At 43.1% G+C, this 22,030-nt stretch overlaps 1 protein-coding gene across 2 annotated transcripts in view; it reads right to left on the bottom strand.

Annotated features, from left to right (window-relative positions):
* ARSB (arylsulfatase B) overlaps window positions 1-22,030 on the bottom strand; it is a 115,905-nt gene that overhangs the window by 78,114 nt on the left and 15,761 nt on the right. For both annotated transcript variants that reach the window (XM_061619961.1, XM_061619971.1), the window contains exons 2-4: window positions 19,609-19,795; window positions 11,837-12,027; window positions 9,152-9,359 (exon numbers count right to left, since the gene is read on the bottom strand). In XM_061619961.1, the coding sequence (XP_061475945.1) occupies window positions 9,152-9,359; window positions 11,837-12,027; window positions 19,609-19,795 (586 nt within the window). The remainder of the gene's footprint in view (window positions 1-9,151; window positions 9,360-11,836; window positions 12,028-19,608; window positions 19,796-22,030) is intronic.

Raw genomic sequence — 22,030 nt, 5'->3', positions numbered from 1 at the left:
ACCTGCAAACAGGACCTGAGTGCAACAGCACTCTTCCCAGTTCTGATTCCCAGCAACTGATATACGTAGAGGCATACGGCCTTCAGCAGTGGAGGTGGTCATCATCATAGCTAGTAGCCTCTGATAGCCTTACCCTCCATGAAGGGGTATACTATACAGCTACAAGAGTGGCTGTATGCTATAGCCAGCATGGATTTTTCGCATTCCGCAATGTTAAATTGAAAATACCCCCCATGCCATCCTGCTGTTTCCCATGAGCTCATTTCAAAACAAAACCTTACAAAACTTACAGTCCTGAATTCAGAAATGCTTGCTTAACAACCCTCTATGTTTTCATGGTGATACACAGAACACTCTGACAGAATCAAGCATTCAAAGTGTAAAACAAGAGAAAAATATCCAGACATCTGTTGGACTTTTTTCTGTTAGTGGTCTCATGTGTTGAAATTAATTAAAAACCAGCCATGTTCACAGAGTACCTGTAATCATATTATTTGATCTTGTCCCATACTCTGAGCTTCAGCTTCTACAGTTTAAAAGTTTAAAAAATGCCTGCCTGATTTTTAATTAATTTAAGAAATCTAACATTGGAGTTGATTATAAGCCCGGGCATGCTCAGTAAGAACCAACTGTCAGTGTTCTAAAAGCCAGACTCACAGCTGTTTGGCTTGGCTAATCAGGGGGCTACACTCACGCCAGACCTTTATTTCACTTTAGATAGTCATGGTTTCCCCTAAAGAATCCTGGGAAGTGTAGTTTGTGAACGGTGCTGAGAGTTGTTAGGATACTCCTATTCCCCAGAGTTCTTGTGGCCAGAGTGGTTTAACAGTCTGCCCCTCTTCTGGAGATTGAAGCTCTGTGAGGGGAATAGGGCATCTCCTAGCAACTCTCAGCACCCTGCTCTAGTGTTGATGTGGCCAGGGACAGCATTGATTCAAATTTGAGTGGAAGACTATGTGTGCCTGCTGTAGAATAAAAAGGTGGGGAAAACCCTGAAAAACAATGATACTATTCACAGTGTTTTCCTTTTGGAAAGGAAAGGGGCTTTCTCTCTGCCCAGTGCCCACCCACCCAATCTCCTTCCCTCCCCCCTTCTCTCCCACAATCCACAAGAAGTGGATAGTACTGTGAAAATGAGAAACGAACTGCCTTCAAGTCAATTCTGACTTATGGAGACCCTATGAATAGGGTTTTCATGGTAAGCGGTATTCAGAGGTGGTTTACCATTGCCTCCCTCTGAGGCTGAGAGGCAGTGACTTGCCCAAGGTCACCCAGTGAGCTTCATGGCTGTGTGGGGATTTGAACCCTGGTCTCCCAGGTCGTATTCCAACACTCTAACAAATCTTACAAATCTTACAAATGTGTAGGGCAGTACAATATCTCAGAGAGGAGGTCAGGTCTCCTGCTTCCCGGGTGCATTCACTATAGCTGCCAAATTTGCCTGCTTTTTAAAGTTTGATAGAAATATTTGTTGGCTATAGGTACATTTTGAAACCACAAGGGTTTTTTTTGCCCATTAGTGAATATAACCCTCAGTCTTTTGTCCTGGCTTCTGGAAAGAAGGCTCAGTTCCAGATGCTCTGTGTGTCTCTTTCAGCCTCCAAAACACAGATTATTATTCTTTTCTGGACTGCACACATTGTTACAGTAGGGCCCCACTCATACGGCAGGTTAGGTTCCAGACCCCCGCCGAAAAGCGAATCAGCTGTAACGTGGGGGTCTGGAACCTAACCCACTGATCACGCCGGAGGAGGAGAAGATCAGCTGTAGCATTCTACAGTTGATCTTCCACTCCTCCAGCGCGATCAGCTGGAGCGCTGGAGTTCGATCCCCTCCTCCGGCAAGATGAGCTGGAGTGTGGGGAGCTCCAGCCCCCGTTCCAGCTGATCACCCCACTGGCACCGTATCAGCGGAATGCTGAAAAGCGGGGCCCCACTGTATTACACATCTTCCCTTGCCTTGGGTTCCATGACAGAGGAAAGGTGGGTTATAAATGTAAGTAAGTAAATATATATATACATTTGTATGTTGGCAGCTGATGAAGGCGGAAGCTGAAACGTTTTGTTAATATAATAAAAACCTCTGTTTGGTTAATCACAATTACGTTCATATATATATATATATGAACCAACCTCCTAATTTGCGCAGACTGTTGGTGAGAGCTGTGCTTAAGCCACCTATCACCAATCCAGGGTCTCTCATCCTTGTCACTCCAAACGCTGTATCACCTGTGTGTACCTCAGGGAAACAGCCACTTTTACAAGCACTAGGACAGGCAGGACATATTACATCAAACAGAACATCACCTGCAGGTCCTGCAATATAGTTTACATCATCGAGTGCAAAAGACCAGGATGTCATATCCAATATGTAGGAAAGACCACAACTGACCTACACACGCGCTTCAGGAACCACAAGTCAGCAATTTTGACAAAAAAAGTGGAGCAACCAGTTGCAAAGCATTTTAACATCGAGGGTCACAGCCTGTTGGACTTTTCCATTACAGCGATAGAGATGCCAGCAGATCCAGCAGCATTGACCAAAAGGGAGAACTTTTGGATTTACTCTCTGGACACATTGGCACCACATGGCCTGAACGTGGAGGACAGTACCACCACTACTTAGCTTCTGCAAATGAAGCCCCTCTGAGCATTCCATCCTCAAAGCTCTATAACTGCCACCTTGGTAACAGCATTTGTATGTTGGCAGCTAATGAAGGTGGAAGCTGAAATGTTTTGTTAATATAATAAAAACCTCTGTTTGGTTAATCACAATTACATTTATATATATATATATATATACACACATATATTTACTTATATATATATATATATATACATACATATATATATATATATATATATATATACATATACATATATACATATATATATATATATATATAAAGTAAATATATGTAAGTAAATATATATATATGTAAGCCATACTTTTAACTCTGGCTTACCATTATGTGCAAAGTCCACCAACAAGCAATATGTAAGTAAGTCAATATCAACCAACCAGCAGCAAGGGGCATATTACATCTGGAGTTTTTATGGCAAGAAGAATCATCTGACAAGTCTGAAGTTTAACTATCTACATTAGGTACAACAAAAGGGAGACTAAATATGTCAAGAATTATACAGGGTGCTGCTGATATGGAATGTCTGAAACATTTATTTCTTAAATAGGCATGAGGTTGAGGACTGAATTTAAGCAGGGGGCAAGCCTACAAGCAATTCAAGCAGCTCTTTTGTACACTTCAGTTTGGATAAAGCATTTCGAACTGCCTGCCAAAGATAGCAATAAAAGCATGCCATTTTCCCCCATTCTTCATTTTTAAATTGTGTGGGTGAATCCTTTCAGAGTTTATGAAAGGGAAGGATTAATAGTATCTACTACAGTTAGGCTGCCTCTATGAAAGCTTCAATTCATAGCTCAACCAAGCAAGTTAATTTCTGACCCCTGGCATTCCCACTGAACTGGACTCTTGAACTTCTGCACTGAGCTATTTAAGGTTATGTGTGTGCATGCTTGCATGTGCGCTGTCTATTATCACTTGTAGAATGGGCTTCTCTATACTCCCAGTGATGATGGATATTTTTTAAAATGCATCAATGACCTACACTGTGCACAAACAACTCAAGGTATGTATCTGAGGAGACCTCTGTCCTCAAGTTGAACTCCAAAGCCCCTCCCCAGTCACACCTATTAGAAATCAATTTATCAATTCAAATTTTAATCTAGTTACATAGGATCTCTCTAGGGACTAGCCATGTGGATATTTGGAGGGTTCCACGCACATGCCAACCAACTGCCACCTAGCAATAAATGAAATGGAAACCCAGTTGCAATTTTCCAGGCAGTTGTGTCCTCTATTTTTGCACAGTAACATTTTCACTCCACTGCATCAAAGCAGCAGAAATAGTAAACTTTGGTTTGAGCTGGCTATCCATTGAAATTTGCACACTAAACTATTTATGTTGTATTATATCTGTTTTAAAATAATGCCGTATTTTGATTATACCAAACTTTTCTCCTGTTCTTATTCAGCTAAAATGGCACCAATGCATTGTTAGACCCCTGCACATTTAATTATATTATTATTTACTTAATAGAGGTTGTTCTCTGGGATGGGGGAGAGGGTGAAGCTACCAAAACATCTTTCTTCACTCCCTTGCTATCTGTGAACTTAACACACAGTCAATATCTTGAAGAGGTGTTCTTAGTAGATCTTAGATGTCATATTGGATCACACTGGAGAAGCAGGTTCTACAGATATAGCAGATCACATCTCACCTCTGCCATGAGGTGATCATAGGTTCCCCACAGTCTCTCAGCCACAGCCCCACACCACCTGAAATACAGGGATAATCATGCTGGCCTACATCATCATCATCATTATTGTTTATTAAATTTATTAGTCATGTTTCTTCATAAAAATGAACCCAAAGCAACATACAATAAAAAGATTAAAACCAATATAAAACTAACACAAATAAAACATTTTTTAAAAAAATACTTGGATAAAATGGTGGAAAAAAGAGGATACAATGTCAAAAAACTTCCAAAAAAATAAGAACTGAATGCCTGGGAGAAGAGGAATGTTTCTACCTGGCACCTACATTAGAAGGCAACTAGGAGGATTATTGAAACAATGTATGTGCAGCTCTGTGTGAACAGCCTGAAGAGTGCTAAGTATGTAGTCAAATGTACGTGAAGGGCAAAAGGAAGTGCAAATCTATACATGCCTCTTACACTTTTATCCAACCATTCCTTCAAGCCTCCTCTCCCCCGAGAGATAGTGACTGTCTCAAGATCGCCCATGGTTGGGTGGAGACTTGAACTTTGGTTTCCCAGTCCTAGTTTGATCAATATATGGCATCAGCTCACTTTGTCAAGAGGACCAAATTACTCCCCAGCACTGCAGCCACCAGGAGAAGGCCCAACACAAACACTCTCCAGGATGCCAGTTAGGAAGAGGATGTTGACTAGCCTGTAGCTGCTGGTGGTGGAGGAAGACGGACACAGGTTGTTTTGTTTGTTGCCCTTGGGAGGAACGCTGACAAAGACTGAACTCCTAGTAGCAAAAAAGGCTGTGCTTTAAATCACAGGGAAAATAACGAAGTAATAATGATCCATTGTGGAAATAAATTAGTAAGTGGGCTCTAACAAACATAATTCTCACCAAAGAAGCCCTACTTCATGTGTTGTGGCACCCTCTTGTGGCAGTTATCAGATGCAATGGAGACAACCTTCCCCTTCGAATTATTTTTGTGCCTTGAACAGGTATGTCTGTTGAATTTCTGCCAATCACGCCACCGCTAAATACACAAAGCCTCTATTTGGCAGCAACCTTAGTTAGTGTTTACCACGCTTGCAGTTTAAATTTAGCACTAAAATTGGAGTAGGAACAAATGGTGGTACAAATCTGTATCATGTTTTACACAACCACCCCGTTTGGCCGTGATAGCTTTGGTGATCCTGCTAACGGTGCTGGATTACTAGATGAAAAATAAAAAATAAAACTGGGGTTCTCATTTAAAAATGTCTGGAAGAAGCACTTTAAAAAACTCATCTGTAAAAATATTTTACATTAAAAATATTATAAAAGGTAGCAATTAACATGTAATCATCTGATGGAATCAAAATACATAAATGGTTTTGAATGCCTTGCTTGGAGATTCTGCCAGTCTGTTTTAAAGAACATCTGGACTCCCTTTGCCTATTTGATAATGAGCTTTAAACTGTGTAGCAGGTTTACTTGCCAACTGACATAGTCTCACAGGGCATATTCAGACCAGACCATATTACACTGAAAACGGAAGAGGCCAATTTTTTCCTGCCTTGTTATACTATTCCAGCCTTTACCAACCTGGTGCCCTCCAAGTATTTTGGAGCACAGTATCCAACAGCCCAACACAGTCATGCTGGCTGGGGCTGATGGGAACTGTAGTCCAAAATATCTGGAGGGCATCAGATGGGTAAAAGCTACACTATCCTCTTTGGAAATGAGTGCAACCCTATAATGTCTACTCAGAAGTAAGCCACATGGAGTTCAATTGGGCTTACTTCCCCGTAAATAGAAACAGAATTGCAGCGCAAAGCAATCCTATACTCGCTTACCTCAACTCAGTGGAGCTTACTTTTGAATACACATGTACTCCAGGGTAAGACTGTAATCCTACAAACACTTAGGAGTATGTCCCACTGAACTCAGAGGGGTTTACTTTCAAGTAGGCATGTAAAGGTTTACACTATTTAAAGGAGTTTTGCCCAATCAAATATTTGTTAGCAATAGGATCCATTAATCAATAAAGGAACTAATTTGGGGAAATAAAAACAGTGCATGCTAAGCAATAGTGTCAATCACTATTGGACTACGACCTGGGAGACCAGGGTTCGAATTCCCACACAGCCATGAAGCTCGCTGGGTGACCTTGGGCTAGTCACTGCCTCTCAGCCTCATGAAAACCCTATTCATAGGGTCGCCATAAGTAGGAATCAACTTGAAGGCAGTACATTTACATACATTTATTACGTAGCCATACATCAATGGAGTGCAGGATGGCAGAATCTGTATTTGGGAAAGGGCCTCACTATGGCAATTTTGTAAGGGAGCATACTGAGAAAATATTTCAGGACTGCATTACATTCACATAGCATTTTCCCTGCACAGCTATACACTGAAAGAAGAACAAATTCATGTACACCACCATATTTTGCCACATGTGTATGCATTAAGAAGCAGGCTAAGGGCCATAGCTCAATGGCAGAGGATCTGCTTTGCATAGAGAAGATCCCGGATTCAGTGCCTGGCAGAGAACATCCCGTCTGAAATTGCTGCCAGTCAGAGTAGACCAGCCTTCTTCAACCTGTAGCCCAGATGCTGTTGGACTACAACTAGCTAAGCTGGCTGGGGGCTGATAGGAGTTAGAGTTCAACAACATCTGGGGGCCCAAGGTTGCACAACTCTGGCCTAAAGAATACAGAGCTAGACTGACCAATGTTCTGACTCAGGCCGAACTACCAAGGCAGAACCTACTAAGGTACCTTCCTATTTTGCTTAACACAGATACATGCAGTGAAACAGAACTGTCTACTGTGATCTGTGTGCCAGGACTGTAGAGTGGATATGTTTTACTGTGTGATGCTGACTACTTCAAAGTCCTATCTGGGCATCCTTCTACATGGGACTACATGAAGGGGAGGAGTGGGGCTCTGCTCTATGGTCTACCCCCCACCCACTTTATCGCATCATCACTACTCTGTCCCGCCATCTTTCATATATTGCAGGGGCGGGTGGGAGGAACAGGTCTAAAGCAGGGAGCCTGCTCTAAACGTGGAGGCTCCCCATGCAATTTAAAACCCTGCTCAAGCCTCACACATGGAGCAGGCTCCCCACTCCAGACCTTCCCCCTCCGGAGCATGGAAGGAGGCAATGGGAATGTGACACTTGTGCAGGGAGAATATCCTATGTGAAGCAGACCCAACTGCCAGTCTAAACAGCAATTCAGCAGAAAATAGGATTAATTGCAGTACTATTTATCAATGTAAGTACGTTAAACGCTGCAAATTGCCCTATCATATCAGGACTGCAGCAAAGCAAAACAACTTGGGTCTCTTCAGGTGTCATGCAGGGGAAAGAAGCACACGTGTTCTTTGGCCAAAGGATCTTATTGGCACAGCCTTAATTCTGGACAACCATTTTCTCCAGGGATTGCCAATGTGGTGCCCACAGAGGCCTTTCTTGGCATCCACATGGCCCCTGCCACCTTCCCCTTCCCCTGCTGAAATTAGACTGTGAAGAAGCATTATCACCAATAGCACAGGTTGCAGTGTCTGCTTGGTTGTGGGATGTGTGTGGTGCATGTAACCGCTTCTCCAGTTTGCAGATGAGCATATGGACCAGAAAAGGTTTGCGACACCAACTTTGTTCTCTCAAATACTGAAAGAGTCCAAGGCAGGGTACAAATCCCACCAAACTCAAGTTACTGCATCATGCTACAAATGGATCCTGACAAAAGTCTGCCTATCAGATGTTCTCACTAGATATTGGGGCTCCAAATTACCTCATCTTGTTTCTGGAGTGGCACCAGCAGTGATCTGCTATTTTCCCATGTTTTATTTCCAGACTTTCTCTAGAATTCTGTGCATGTGTGTTACGCTGCAGCTTTCCACTCTCATCTTCTCTTCTCTTTTCTTTTTTTACAGATTGCTGGTGTAGATCAGTGCAAATGCAAATTGATTGAATCACAGTGCAAAAGGAATGCTGATGTGACTGAATGATCACACCGAACTGTTGTTTTGGCCTTGTGACTTAATCAACACACACATCACTGGTGCCTATCAGTAAACTTTTTAAAAAGAGAGAAAGAAGACACACATTGAAAACCACAGCAAACTCCATATGCACTAATTCCAAAGTTAAAGCAGAAGGTAGTAGGAGGAAAACATGGAGAAGGAGGAGCCTGTGGAAGAACAATGGAAGGGGAGAATTCTGCTCAGCCTTAATTTTATGATGTTCAGTTACTGAATTTCAGAAATTAGGGTTAAAATATTAAAACAGTTGGTGATGTGTTTCAGACATGAATTGGCTCCCACTGTTTTGTAGTGTAATTTTTTGACTATTTTTGTATACAATATATTGGCTGACCAATCCTAACAAGGGGTGGGGAATCCAAAGCTGGCTTGTGTCAGACAGGGCAGAATATAGGGGACTCCTTCTCCTTCCCCCCCATTTGCTGAACCAGCTCCAGGATGGCACAGTTGAGGAATCAAATTATCAAGATCCCATGGATCCAAAGTTGCTAGGCCCCTGCCCCCTGAAATGCCCCACCTGAGAACTTTTTGCTGGCTACCTGTGATAGCGTACCACCTACTTGGGTGGAGGCCAGGCTTCTGCCACTAAAGACACCCCCCCTTCCAGTGGATGCTGGTGGAAAGCTGACTATGCCCCACCACAGCCATCACTATTGTGGCGTTAGGATTGCAAACCTTTTAAGAGTTTTTTAAAGGTTGTGCATCATTTCTTACACAAATATGAAGTGTGTACGTTCCATCCCCTTCTCACTTTATTCCTGCCATATGATTAGCTTGCTACCCAAGAGAAGATTGCTAATATATACATATGTCTAATTATTTGTCTTACCTGTAGAAAATATTAGAATAGTGTTGTTCCACAGTCCATATCTCTTCAGGGCAGTAGTAACATTTCCTACAGCTTCATCCATAATGGATACCATTCCTGCATATTTGCGTCTCTTTTCATCTTTGATAAAAGAGTATGGCTCTGTGTATTTCTCAGGTACTTGGAGAGGCTCGTGGACAGATTGCAGAGCAAGGTAGAGAAAGAGGGGCTATCACAAAACCAAAAAGAGAGAGACCACATCATTAAATGCAATCAAAATAATAGAGGGTAAGCTTTTGGCCTCAACTACTGTCTTCAGTTATCAAGGATAAAGAATATTTAATTGAAGTCCTCCCAATTTTTGTTTCTGAGATTCTAACAGGCATGATCTACCCAGGGCTGGGGAACTTGTAACCCTCCAGTTGTTGCCAGACTCCATCAACCTCAACCAGAACGGCCAGCAATCAGGGATGATGACAGCTGTACAGCAACATCAAGAGGGCCACACCTCCAATCTCTACCTCCAGTCTAGGCAAAGACACATCTTTGAATCCAACCTTTGTTTTCATTAGGAAAGTCTAGAAATATTTAGAGTGCGGCACACCAGCAATTGGGTCAGCAAAACACAACACAAGCTACACTAGCGTTGCAGATAGCACTGCGCAGTAAGCACCATCGATTATCTGCTTCAGATGTCTTTTGAAGACATATGTCTTGTCTCAGTCTTTCCATGGCGACTAAAGCTGGGCCTTGCCCTCGAGCACTTAATGGCATTGTACTGTATTGTATTTTTGATGCTGTTTTTAGTGGTTTATACTGATGGTTTTACTGCTCACTGCTGAGAGTTTTTTTAATATAAAGCAGTTTAGATCACATTTAATAATGTTAATATTAATAATAAAGTATAATGAACAAATAATTTGAATAAATTATTAATATAATATTTATGATTTTCTACCAAGGAACTAAAGGTAGCATTCATATAGTTCTTCTCATTTTGTCTTCACAACAACCTAAAGCCAAGACATATAGAGCAACCCTATGCAGGTTGATTCAGTCCCCTCAGTTAAATGGGTCTTGTTCCAAGGTAAGTATGTATAAGACTGCAGACATAGTGACTGTCACAGTGAGCTAATGAATGATGAAGGAGTTGAACCAATGCCTCCACCATCAAGTACAACCCTAGTCACCGAATCACACTGGCTCTCACAGGTGCTGCAGACAGATGGCACTGGTGCAAGTTTTCAGGGCAAGGTGCTGGCTGCTGAGATGGGATGATATTGCAAAGGAGCTAATATTGCAGTATTTTAAAGCTGCTTTTCCAAACTGCTCAGAGCAACAGCAGAAAAAAAAATCAGGGAAGCTATTTGTGAAACTGAATGTAGTTTCTTGTTATGGAGACTTTCTGATTGAAAACTTTTATCTACACTATTTTGTAGGACAGCCCTGTTAACAATTTCCCCCTAACCAATACGTTGTAAATTCCTGCCTATGTTTTAAAAACAAATCCTTTAGAATACGCTTATTTTGATTTGAAGTTTTAAACAGTTCCAAGGCATCTCACAAGTAAAGTACTGATCAAGTAAAGATCAATAGTGAATCAACAAAAATATAATAAAAGTAAATATATTATGTTGGATCCAAAGATTCCCTTCCTACAGTGGAAGGAAACTTGGTGGATGGTTTTAAAAGGTGAGAAGACAAATTCATGGAGGATATGGCTAAATGAGTACCAAGTGCTAGGAAACATGCACAGAAGACTGCTATTGCCCTCTTGACCTGGTTGTAGATATGATTGTCCATTGTGGGAATGGAATATTTGACCAAGCAAGCCTTTGGTCTGACCCATTTCCTCTTATGTTATCAATGCTTCTTTTGTTGCAGAAACCTTTGCATCCAAGCCATTATCACTAGAACGAATGCCCTTTTCAGAATACGGAAACCAGCAGGGCCTAGCTAAACCACAGCTTATCCCTGGCTGAATGTGCACCTTAACAACAAAGTTTTCACTGATCTGCAGAAACAGATCAGGGATAGGCTAAGAACGGACCTTTTCAGAGATGGAGCTCGACATTTCTAATGCGATCACATAAGATGCAAGCAGGGATGATGCAGGACCAGCCCAAAATGTTTTGCTACATGTGGCAGAAACAAGATAAGCCCCATCCGTTCCCATTTCATATACAGAATCTGATCAGGCTAGATCTTACTTCAACACTAGGCAAAGAGACAAGATTCTCCACTGTACCTGAGAGCAGCAGGCTAGCATGGGGGCTCAGAGGGAACCAGAGCCTTCTCCCCAGTACCTGTTGCCTAAGGCAGCCACCTCATTCTGCCTAATAGTATAGCCAGCCCTGACAAGATTGATGGAATGTACAATAAAGCCTTGTCTGCTGATCTCAAAGGCCACAGAGTGTAATGAGGGAGCAGGAGGTATTTTACAACAAAATTAATCTGATTTTAAAGAAAGGATTCTTCTTGAACCTAGTACTTCTTCTGCACATTCAAACTGTTACGTTGAGTTTTAAAATGAATTGCACAATCCTCTAGTAAGTGGGGACCTAAATGCTTCCATGATGCACTTAAGACTATAATAGGACTAAGAACAGGTAGCTGAGCACATGACTGCACCCCAGTGTTTGATCAGAAATGCCTGAAAACCTATTAATTCTAACTTTATCTTTCAAGAAAGAGAGAAAATTGTACCTTCTCAGCCTGATGACTGGCTATAAGATCCAGAGCTCTTTCTGTAAATATATTAGTAGAGTACATGTTTTTAAATCCGTCTGCGATTTCTTCTCCATCTCGAAAATCAAGTGCACATCGGGTTACATTCTTCGCTATAATGGGCACACAGCGCTCATGGGAATAGTAATCTTCACTTCCAAGAAGGTAGCCTAAAACAAGAAAAAGGGATCTTTTAGTTACGTATTGAAGTTTTTTATTTATTTATTTTACTTTATTATATTTCCAGCCCACCTTCCTCCCAAAGAAGCCCATGATGGCAGCCATCAAAATGTTAAAGAAATACAATTTAAAATAAACCATATTTAAAAAACAATTAATAATTAACTAAAAACATTTAGGGTTGCAGCAATGAAGTTCTACTGAGAGTAGACCCATTGAAACTAATGAATGTAAGTTAGCCATGTCCATTAACTCCAATGTTTCTACTCTGAGTAGGATTGCAGTGGACACTACCCATAAAGTATCTAAAAACGTTTAAAAGCCATCACATACCCTCACATATGCTAATTTCAAGGTTGCCATGGCCAAATTCAGCCATCAAATGCTTGGGAAACATGAATGTTTTCACATCTCTCCTGAATGTCAGTGATAAGGAGACAGAAGCACCTCACCAAGAAATTCCACAAACAGGGAGTTCTTGGCAGCAGCCAGGTGCAGCACTACCAATAGGGCCTTCCTTGCTGATCATAGAGCCCAAGATGGTTGATATTGGGGGCGTTGCTCCTTTAGCTACTTGGGTCCCATGTCTTCCAAGGCTTTGTGTGCTAGTGTCTTGGGCCCCTTAGAGCACTGCTGGCAAAGTGAGCCCTGGAATCCTGGGGAGGGCCCTAATGGGCTGCAGAGGGAGGAGGCTGAAACCAGAGAAGACTTCCGCCATCAGACCAGCAACAGCCCCACCCCTGAGCTGCCCCTGGCTACTGAAGAGACGAAGCTGGCTGACAAGCCTCCTTCCACCATGCCTCCACAGTTCATCAGCCCTCCCGAGCTGCCCCTGGCTCCACATCCAGAGAGGGAGGAACAGGCTGTGAGCACGGAGGAGGGGCCTGGACAAGAACTGGCCAATGTGTTTCCTCCCTAATCACCAAGGACACACTAATGGTTGAGCAGGCGCAAACAGACTAGGGTCACTCCCCTGCCTGTGAGCCGGCTTGCTTGCCCAGTCCTAATCTGAGAGACAGTAGTGAGCCTGCCCCAACCCTATTTAAGTGGTTCCAGGGAGCATATTAGATTGCTCCGATAATGTCTTTACTTGAGTAGCCATGTCTAGTAATCTCCTATATTGTTGCAGAGACCCGTATTACTGTAAGCTGATCTATAAAATGCTTTGGTGCTAAGTTTCGCATTCAACACAATGGGGAAATGGACATTAGTGGCTCTGAGTCTGGTTCCTCAGGGGTTGGCAGGGACAGCTAGTACTAACATCTTAAATTGGACTTGGTAACTCACTAGCAGCCAGTGCTGAGCTTTTCACTTGGTGGGGGCTCTCAGCAGAGATCCTCTAAAGAGGTTCTTAAAGCTTGGGCAGGCATATGGGGAGGAGGACATCTATAAGGTAAACTGGTCCCATAACATTTAGGGTTTTAAATATTCAACCCAGCAGAAAATCATGCCTACTCCAATTTCAGCAGGAGAGTCTTAAAAGCAGAATAACAGTAAGATTCACAGCTCCCTTTTATAAGTCAGTGAAAAGGAGGAATTCAACTGGTCTGGTACACCTTGAAAAAAAGTACCCTGCCTAGACAGGATTATTTTGATAAAAACAGTTAAAAATGCAGTGGCCAGATTGGTAACAGGGACCAGACTATTCAAACATATAAAACCAATTCCGGCCCACTTGCATTGGCTGCCTGTATGTTTCCGAGCTCAATTCAAGTTGCTGGTTTTAACCTATAAAGCCTTACACGGCTTAGGACCACAATACCTGATGGAACGCCTCTCCTGACATGAACCCACCTCTACACTACGCTCAACATTTAAGGCCCTCCTCCGGGTGCCTACTCAGAGGGAAGCTGGGAGGCTGGCAACAAGGTAGAGGGCCTTCTCAGTGGTGGCCCCCAAATTATGGAATGATTTCTCTGACGAGGTGCACCTGGCGCAAACACTGTTACCTTTTCGGCGCCAGGTCAAGACTTTCCTCTTCTCCCAGGCATTTTAGCATGTGTTTTTAAATTGTTTTTTAAAAAATTTAAATTGTGTTTTTAAATTGTTTTTTGTGTTTTAAATTTTGTATATTTGTTTTTAATGTTTTTAATTGCTGTTAACCGCCTAGACAGCTTTGGCTATGGGGCGGTATATAAATGTAATAAATAGATTAGATAAATAGATAAATAGATAAAGAGAGAGAGAGAGAGAGAGTCATTTGGCGACCTATCTCATCCCAACCGCTAAAAACAAAAACAAAACACCATTAGCGTCTGCTTGTGTAGCAACGGTTAATAGCAGTCCAATTATGCTTTTAAACTGACAAGTGCATTAGAGATATTAAAATCATAGAGAGTCAAGGACAAGACCAAAAGCAGCCAATATTTTTTTTAAAAAAGTATCATTGTTTGGTAAACTGAAAAATTCATGCAGAAGAGGCTAAAATTGCTAGCTCTTTACGTTTTGGAAAAAAAAAATTCCATGCAAGCTATGCAAACATTTCTGATCAGCTGCTGACACCAACTGGTGAGCAAGACAGTCTCTTCAGAATTAGGGAATCACCATTTCCAAACAAAACAGAAGGTTTTCCAAATAAAATCCTTGTATGGGTAGATTATCATGAATTAGTGATGTTTAATTGACACATAGATAACCTGCAATATCTTGGCAACATTCAGGAATGATACCAATGAGTAATGAGGGTTAATGGGCACTCCTCCAAAAAAATTTTTTTTAAAACATAGAAGAGCCTGCTGGATCAGGCCAATGGCCCATCTAGTCCAGCATCCTGTTCGCACAGTGGCCAACCTGTTGCCCATGGGAAACTCGCATTCAGGACCCGAGTGCAAAGAGCATTCTCCCTCCTGTGGTTTCCAGCAACTGGTATTTGGAAGCCTACTGCCTCTGCCTATGGAGGCAGAGCATATCCATCATGGCCAGTAGCCACTGATAGCCTTATCTTCCATGAATTTGTCTAATCCTCCTTCAAAGCCATCCAGGTTGGTGGCCATCACTGCCTCGTGTGGGAGTGAATTCCATAGTTTAACTATGCGCTGTGTGAAGAAGTACTTTCTTTTGTCTGTCCTGAAGCTTCCAACATTCAGCTTCATTGGATGTCCATGAGTTCTAGTGTTATGAGAGAGGGAGAAGAACTTTTCTCTATCCACTTTCGCCATGATATGCATAATTTTATACACATGTAATTTTATGCACATCTATCACATTGCCTCTTACTCACCTTTTCTCTAAACTAAAAAGACCCAAATGCTGCAACCTTTCCTCATAGGGAGTCGCTCCATCCCCTTGATATTTTGGTTGCCCTTTTCTGAACCTTTTCTAACTCAACCAGAACTGTACATAGTATTCCAATTCCGTAGTTTCCCTATGAGTTGTGTGCAGACGTACTTTCTTTTGTCTGCCCTGAATCTTCCAGCATTCATTGGATGTCCACGAGTTCTAGTGTTGAGACAGGGAGAAAAGTTTTCTCTGTCCACTTTCTCCATGCCATGCATAATTTTATATAGTGCTACCATGTCACCTCTTACTCTCTTTTTCTCACCGGGGAGGCACTCCACCCTCTTGATCATTTTTGTTGCCCTCTTTAAACCTTTTCTAACTCTACAATATCCTTTCTGAGGTGAGACAACCATAACTGTACATAGAATTCCAAATGCAGCCACACCATAGATTTATACAATGGCATTATGACATCGGTATTTTCAATACCTTTCCTAACATTCCCTAGCATGGAATTTGCCTTTTTCACAGCTGCTGCACACTGGGTCAACATCTTCATCGAGTTATCCGCTATGACTCAAAGTCTCATTCTTGGTCAGTCACAGCCAGCTCACATCCCATGAGCGTATATGTGAAATTAAGATTTTTTGCTCCAATATGCATAACCTTACACTGAATTGCATTTGCCATTTTACCACCTATTCACTCAGTTTAGAGAGGTTCTTCTGGAGCTCTTCTCAATCCATTTTTGTTTTAACAACCCTGAGCAAATTAGTATCATCAGCAAACTTGGCAAACTCACTGCCCACCTCTAACTCTAGATGGTTTATGAGCAAGATAAAAGGCACAGGTCCCAACACCAATCCTTGGGGGACTCCACTTTCTATTGGGAGAACTGTCCATTTATTCCTACTGTCTACTTCCTGCTACTTAACCAGTTCCTGATCCACAAGAGGTCCTCTCTTCTTATTTCATAACTGCTAAGCAAGGAACCTGTGGTGAGGTACCTTGACAAAAGCTTTTTGAAAGTCCGACTACGCTATGTCCACCAGATCAACTCTACCTATAAGCTTGTTAACCCTCTCAGAAAACTCTAAAAGATTAGTGAGGCAGGACTTAATACTTGCAGAAGCCTTGCTGGTTCTTCCTCAACAAAGACCGTTCTTCTATATGCTATATTCTACAGTTTTCACTCAAGTGTATTAAAAATCCTATATAGCACGGACTTAATTCTTGCTAACCCCAAGCTAGTCTTTCTGGAGTTGGCTCTGACAACACTGGAGCAACATAGTGCAAGAAGCTTGTCTTATTATTGTTAAAAGAAAAATCTCTATAGAGAAGCTAAGATTCCCCAGTGCAATTTATATTTATTCAAAAAGTATGTGGGGAAAAGCCTTCAATTTGACAATCACAGCTGTTAAACCCAAGTCAGTCTTCCCTAGTACCCTCCTCATATCTGTGCAAGGTTCAAATTCTGCTACTGTCATTTCCCTCCCGCAGCTTTAAAACCAGTTTGCAATCAATGAGTGACATTCAATGTTGCACAAGGGGACCTCTGCTTGTGCAAGGACACTTCCCTTTCCTCTCCTCCACCTGCAGTCCCCATGCCCCCCCCCCAAATCTACTCCAGAAGGTCATCCAACCCTCTGGAGCAGATTTTTGGGCATGTAGGAGGCTGAAGGGGAGGTGGAGAAGGAATCTGTTCCACCATCGTTGTCTGTTCTGAGGGATCTGTTCTGAGGGTGGAGCTGGGGGCCTGAGCCCAACATCCTTTTCACCCTGCCCCAATCTCCTACCTCTTCCCTTTAAAAAAAAAAAACTTAAATTCGTTTGTTTTTAGCTTGCTTATAAAGCAATTTTTCCAAACTGCCGGCCTAAACGTGCATCTATACATATAAATTAGCATCCACAAATGTGTAAAATTGTGTCACGATCCTCTGCCTTTAGCCTTTTCAGGATCTACCAACGCCGTTGGCTGGATTGCACCATTTACAATTCATAGCTGGCATGCACAGCCACCCATAATATATTAAAATAACTTATTTGACAGAAAGACCAAGAACAAAGAGATAGTCCCTGAAGACAGCCAACAGGAGCCAAGTAGAAAGCAAACAATTTCTGCTGTATTGTGGTAGTTAGAGTTCAAGTGTGTGACAATATTGTTCCTGGTACATGCAGACATTCCCTATACTATATATGTGTTCACACAAGTCAACATATATATTTTTGCCCACTGGCATTATTAAACAGTATTTTTGGATGGACGGCAGAAGGAAAAACATCTATTGTGGAATACATGTTCCTTTCATTTGTCTCATGTTAGTTTCATGGAGTTTTATTTATAAAACCGTGCTATGTCACTCAAACACCTATACACGACTCCACATATGAAGGGTGCAGTTCCATGGGCTCAGACTTTCCCCTCTCAGGGGAGCAACACTGTCTACTTATCCTACAGATGCAGGCAGAGAGCCCACCCATAGAATTCAACAGATTTGACTCATGACAAGCTAATTTCCATTGCCTTCATCTCTCCACATCCAGGAAGCTTGGTACAGTTCAGAAGTTATAAATTGGTCATAACTTTGTGATAGAACACTAGCTCTGTATGTTTAATTCCCCAGGTTAGGCTTTCTGAATGCAGGGTCCCTCGGCTGCGATTCTCATTCTGGTCTCTAGCTGTGATCACAGATACAAATCAGTGAAGCAAACCAAGGCCTCCATGGTCACCAGCAACCACGTGGCAACATTTAAGAATCTGTGTCTTAGGCAACAATCCAATACACACTTACTTGGGAGCAGGGCCAGCACCAGGCATGCCAGGGCCCTTGGGCACCAGCCTGCACCGGGCCCCAGCACCCACACGCACACACGCCCCACCTACCTACCTTTCCCTTGGTGAATGTTGGTTGCACTGCGGGTGCAAGCCTGCCATCAACCAAGATGGCAGCTGAGGCTTCCCTAAGGGATTGATGCCTCCACCGCAAACTTGGTTGATGCATGCATGCATGCTATACACACGCATTCCTGCCATCAACCATGGTTGCAGCAGAGGAATCAAACAGTTAGAGAAACCTCTGCTGCCATTTTGGTTGATGGCAGGCTTGCACCTTCAGCTCGACCAGCATTTACATCAAGGGAGAGGTAGGTGGGGCATGCAGGTGGGCATTGTGGGCCTGCGTGGCAGTAGCGGAGTGCCTGGGAGCTCCCTCTCGCGATCCGTGGCAAGGTCAGGAGCCGACACTGTCACAGATCGCGGAAGGGAGCGCTACCCACCCACCCTAAGGAGGGGCCCTTCAGAGGCCGCTTGGGACCCAGGGGCCCTCGGCCAGGGCCCAACCTGGCCGCCCTGTGGCACTGGCCCTGCCTGGAAGTAAGTCCCATTGAACCCAATACAGCTTACTTTTGAGTAGACATATATTGGATTGCAGCCTTAGAGGCAGAAAAAGATTAAATTCCTGCTGATGTATCTGACGGCTACACTCAGTATAAATTAGCACTTTATGCCTTTGTTCTACCATTCCCCATAGCCTTTACAGCAGCCTTCACCAGTCTGGTGCCTTCCAGATTTTCAACTATAACTCCCATAAACGCGACCATTGGCCATGTTGGCTGGCTGATGGGATTTGGAGTCCAAAATATTTGGAAGGCACCAGATTGGGCAATGCTGCTCTAAGGAAAAGATTACCCTTGATGGCTATGTTCTACCTCCACTGTCAGAGGCAATAAGCCTTTGAATACCATGGGAATCACAAGCAGGAACAGCGCTTTGTGCTTAGGTCCTACTTTCAGGCTTCCATGGGCATCTGGCCAGCTATTGTGAGAACAGGACACTGGACCAGATGGACCACTGGCCTGATCCAGCAGGACTCTTCTTATGTTCTTATTGAAAATGGAAATGGACTGCCTTCAAGTCAATCCCGACTTATGGCTACCCTATGAATAGGGTAAGCGGTATTCAGAGGGGGTTTACCATTTCCTCCCTCTGAGGCTAGTCCTCCCCAGCTGGCTAGGGCCTGCTCAGCTTGCCACAGCTGCAAAAGCCAGCCCCTTCCTTGTCCGCAACTGCCAGCTGGGGGGCAACTGGGCTCCTTGGGACTATGCAGCTTGCCCACAGCTGCACAGGTGGCAGGGCACGTAACCCCTGAGCCATTCACTGTGGGGGTGATCTTTACCTGGCTCTTGACACACAGGAGACACGAGCGGGGATTTGAACTCACAGACTCTGGACTCCCAGCCAGGCTCTCCTCCCCACTGTGCTATACCAGCACACATGTTCATATTAACCCATAACAAATGATAGAAGGCTGCAGTATCCAAAGCAAACTAGGAGGAACTAAAGTGTCACTTACCAAAGTAAGTATCAAACCCTCTGCGGGTTGGAAGGCACTCTTTTCTGTACAATCCTAGATGCCACTTCCCCACCATGTGGGTAACATATCCTGCCTCTTTAAGTAGCTCAGGCAGGAGTTTTTCATCCAGTGGGACACAGCTGGGCTGACACGGCCAAATTATTTCATGCTGTAAACCTGTATGGATCTAACGAAAACAAGTGTGCCTCACATATTGGTTACAACATAATTTCCTGATGCTCAGACAGCACTCTCTACACTGCAACATGTTTATCATTAGAGGAAAACAAATTGGAACACTCCAAAATCAATAATGCAACTTTAAATATCTCATCTGAGAGATGCAAGAAGATACACAGCACTGCCTGCTGTGAGGGAGGGGGAAAGAGGGAATCACTTAAAAATAATTAGTGTACATTTGCAGGACATCTATGCTATGGATCGAAATGAAAGGAAGCAAAACACAGAACTGCCAGGTCTATTGCATAGGAATTACTAGAGAGGGAGAGGTACATGGTGTGCCTTGAAAACAAGGCTGTCACTCAACTGAAGGACAATCCCAGGCCCCAACTGCACTATAGAGCAGTATTATACCACTTTAAAAAGTCATGGCTTTCTCCAAAGGATCCTGGGAACTGTAGTTTGTTTAGCATGCTGAGAGTTGTTAGGAGACCTCTCTTCCTCTCACAGAGCAATAATTCCCATGGTTCCCTGGGAAGAGGGATTGATTGTTAAACCACTCTGGGCAATGGAGCTCTGTGAGCTCTTGTATACTTTAAGTTGGATTCCTGCGTTGAGCAGGGGGTTGGAGTCGATGGCCTTGCAGGCCCCTTCCAACTCTATGACTCTATGAGTGGAACAGGGGTCTCCTAACAACTCTTCGCACCCTTAACAAGCTACAATTCCCAAGATTCTTTAGGGAAAGCAGTGGCTGCTTAAAATGACATGATAGGGCTTTAAATGTGTACTGCAGGTAGGGTCCCAATGCATGCTTTCTTGGAAGCAAGGTCCAGTGTGTTCAGTGTGGTTTATTCCCAGGTTAGTGTGCTCATGAAAGATAAGGCTATTGGACGCCACTAACCCTGATGGTTACGTACTACCTCTACTATCTGTGGCATTATGACTCGGAAAATAATGGCTGGGAATCACAAGTGGGGAGAGCACCATTGCACGCATATCCTGCTTGGGGGTCCCACAGGCATCTGCTAAGGCACTGTGACAGGATGCTGGACTAGATGGGCCTTTGGCCTGATCCAGCAGGACTCTTCTTAAGTGCATAGGACTGCAGCTTGTGTTTGTCAGTCATCTGAATCTTGTATGATTCATCACTTAAATCTGCATAAATCTTTTGTTTGCAGATGACGTGTGCACACCTATCTCATAACAGGCACCATCTCAGGATGAAGACAAATGCCTCTTTTAGGAGACGGTGCTTGCCTTCTGCAGTTTTTATGTTCTTGTATTTAAAATAATGGAGACAATTAAAAATCTCCTGCTTAATTAATTAACATGTTTTTAATTGATTAATATAACCATGTGATCTTTTATATATGTAACTAACTAAATGATTCACTGACAGTTGTCCTGGATTCTGGAGAGCAGAAGGGCAGCATTCTCTGGCCTCTGCTATTGGCCCCTGAACCTTGGGTCAAGGGGATGTTGCACCCACCGCCTCCCAGGAATATCATCAAGGCAAGGGGAAGGCCAACTTGGCTCTATGTACATTGGCCAGAAAAGGAGCGGCTGTAGGGAGCTTGCTTCCCCACTCCCTTTCTGAACGCTCAGCTCTAGCTGCCTGTTGTCCTGGGACTACAGAAGCAAGGAAAAAAACTCTCTGGCCCCTTCCATCAGCCAAAGGAAAAAGACCCACCAGCTACTGTTCAAGCCCAAACATCAGTAAGGGAACAGCAGGTTAAAATGCCTGCTCACCACTTTGTCCTGGCCTTGAAGAAGTCATCTCCTTCCCTCCCTCTCTCCCCATTTCCCTATAGTCTCCTTTTTTTGTATGTCTTTATCTTTTTAGTTTGTCATCCTGATGCCCAAGCCTCTCCCTCCCTTCCTGCCTCTCTCTCTCTCTCTCTCTCTCTCTCTCTGTGTGTGTAATAATAACTGTGCAAGCTGATTTGGGAAAATGATTGTCTGAAAAATGGGATAAAAATACACTAAATAAGTAAATATTGTTTTTAACATTGTTGTAAGTGGAGACCTTAGGGTATCAAGCTAATAAGAAGAAGAAGAAGAAGAAGAAGAAGAAGAAGAAGAAGAAGAAGAAGAAGAAGAAGAAATCATCTACCTATATATATATATATATATATATATATTTTAAGCACCAAGCTGCACGTGAATGCTTACAGGTGAGGCAGGCAAGGACAAACCATGAGGTGCAGAGCAGTGGTGGGCCCACATTGATGGCTTTTTGAAA

Source organism: Rhineura floridana, chromosome 1 (genome assembly GCF_030035675.1).
Source record: "Rhineura floridana isolate rRhiFlo1 chromosome 1, rRhiFlo1.hap2, whole genome shotgun sequence".
NCBI lineage: Eukaryota > Metazoa > Chordata > Lepidosauria > Squamata > Rhineuridae > Rhineura > Rhineura floridana.
This window is presented reverse-complemented; position numbering and strand designations above follow the sequence as displayed.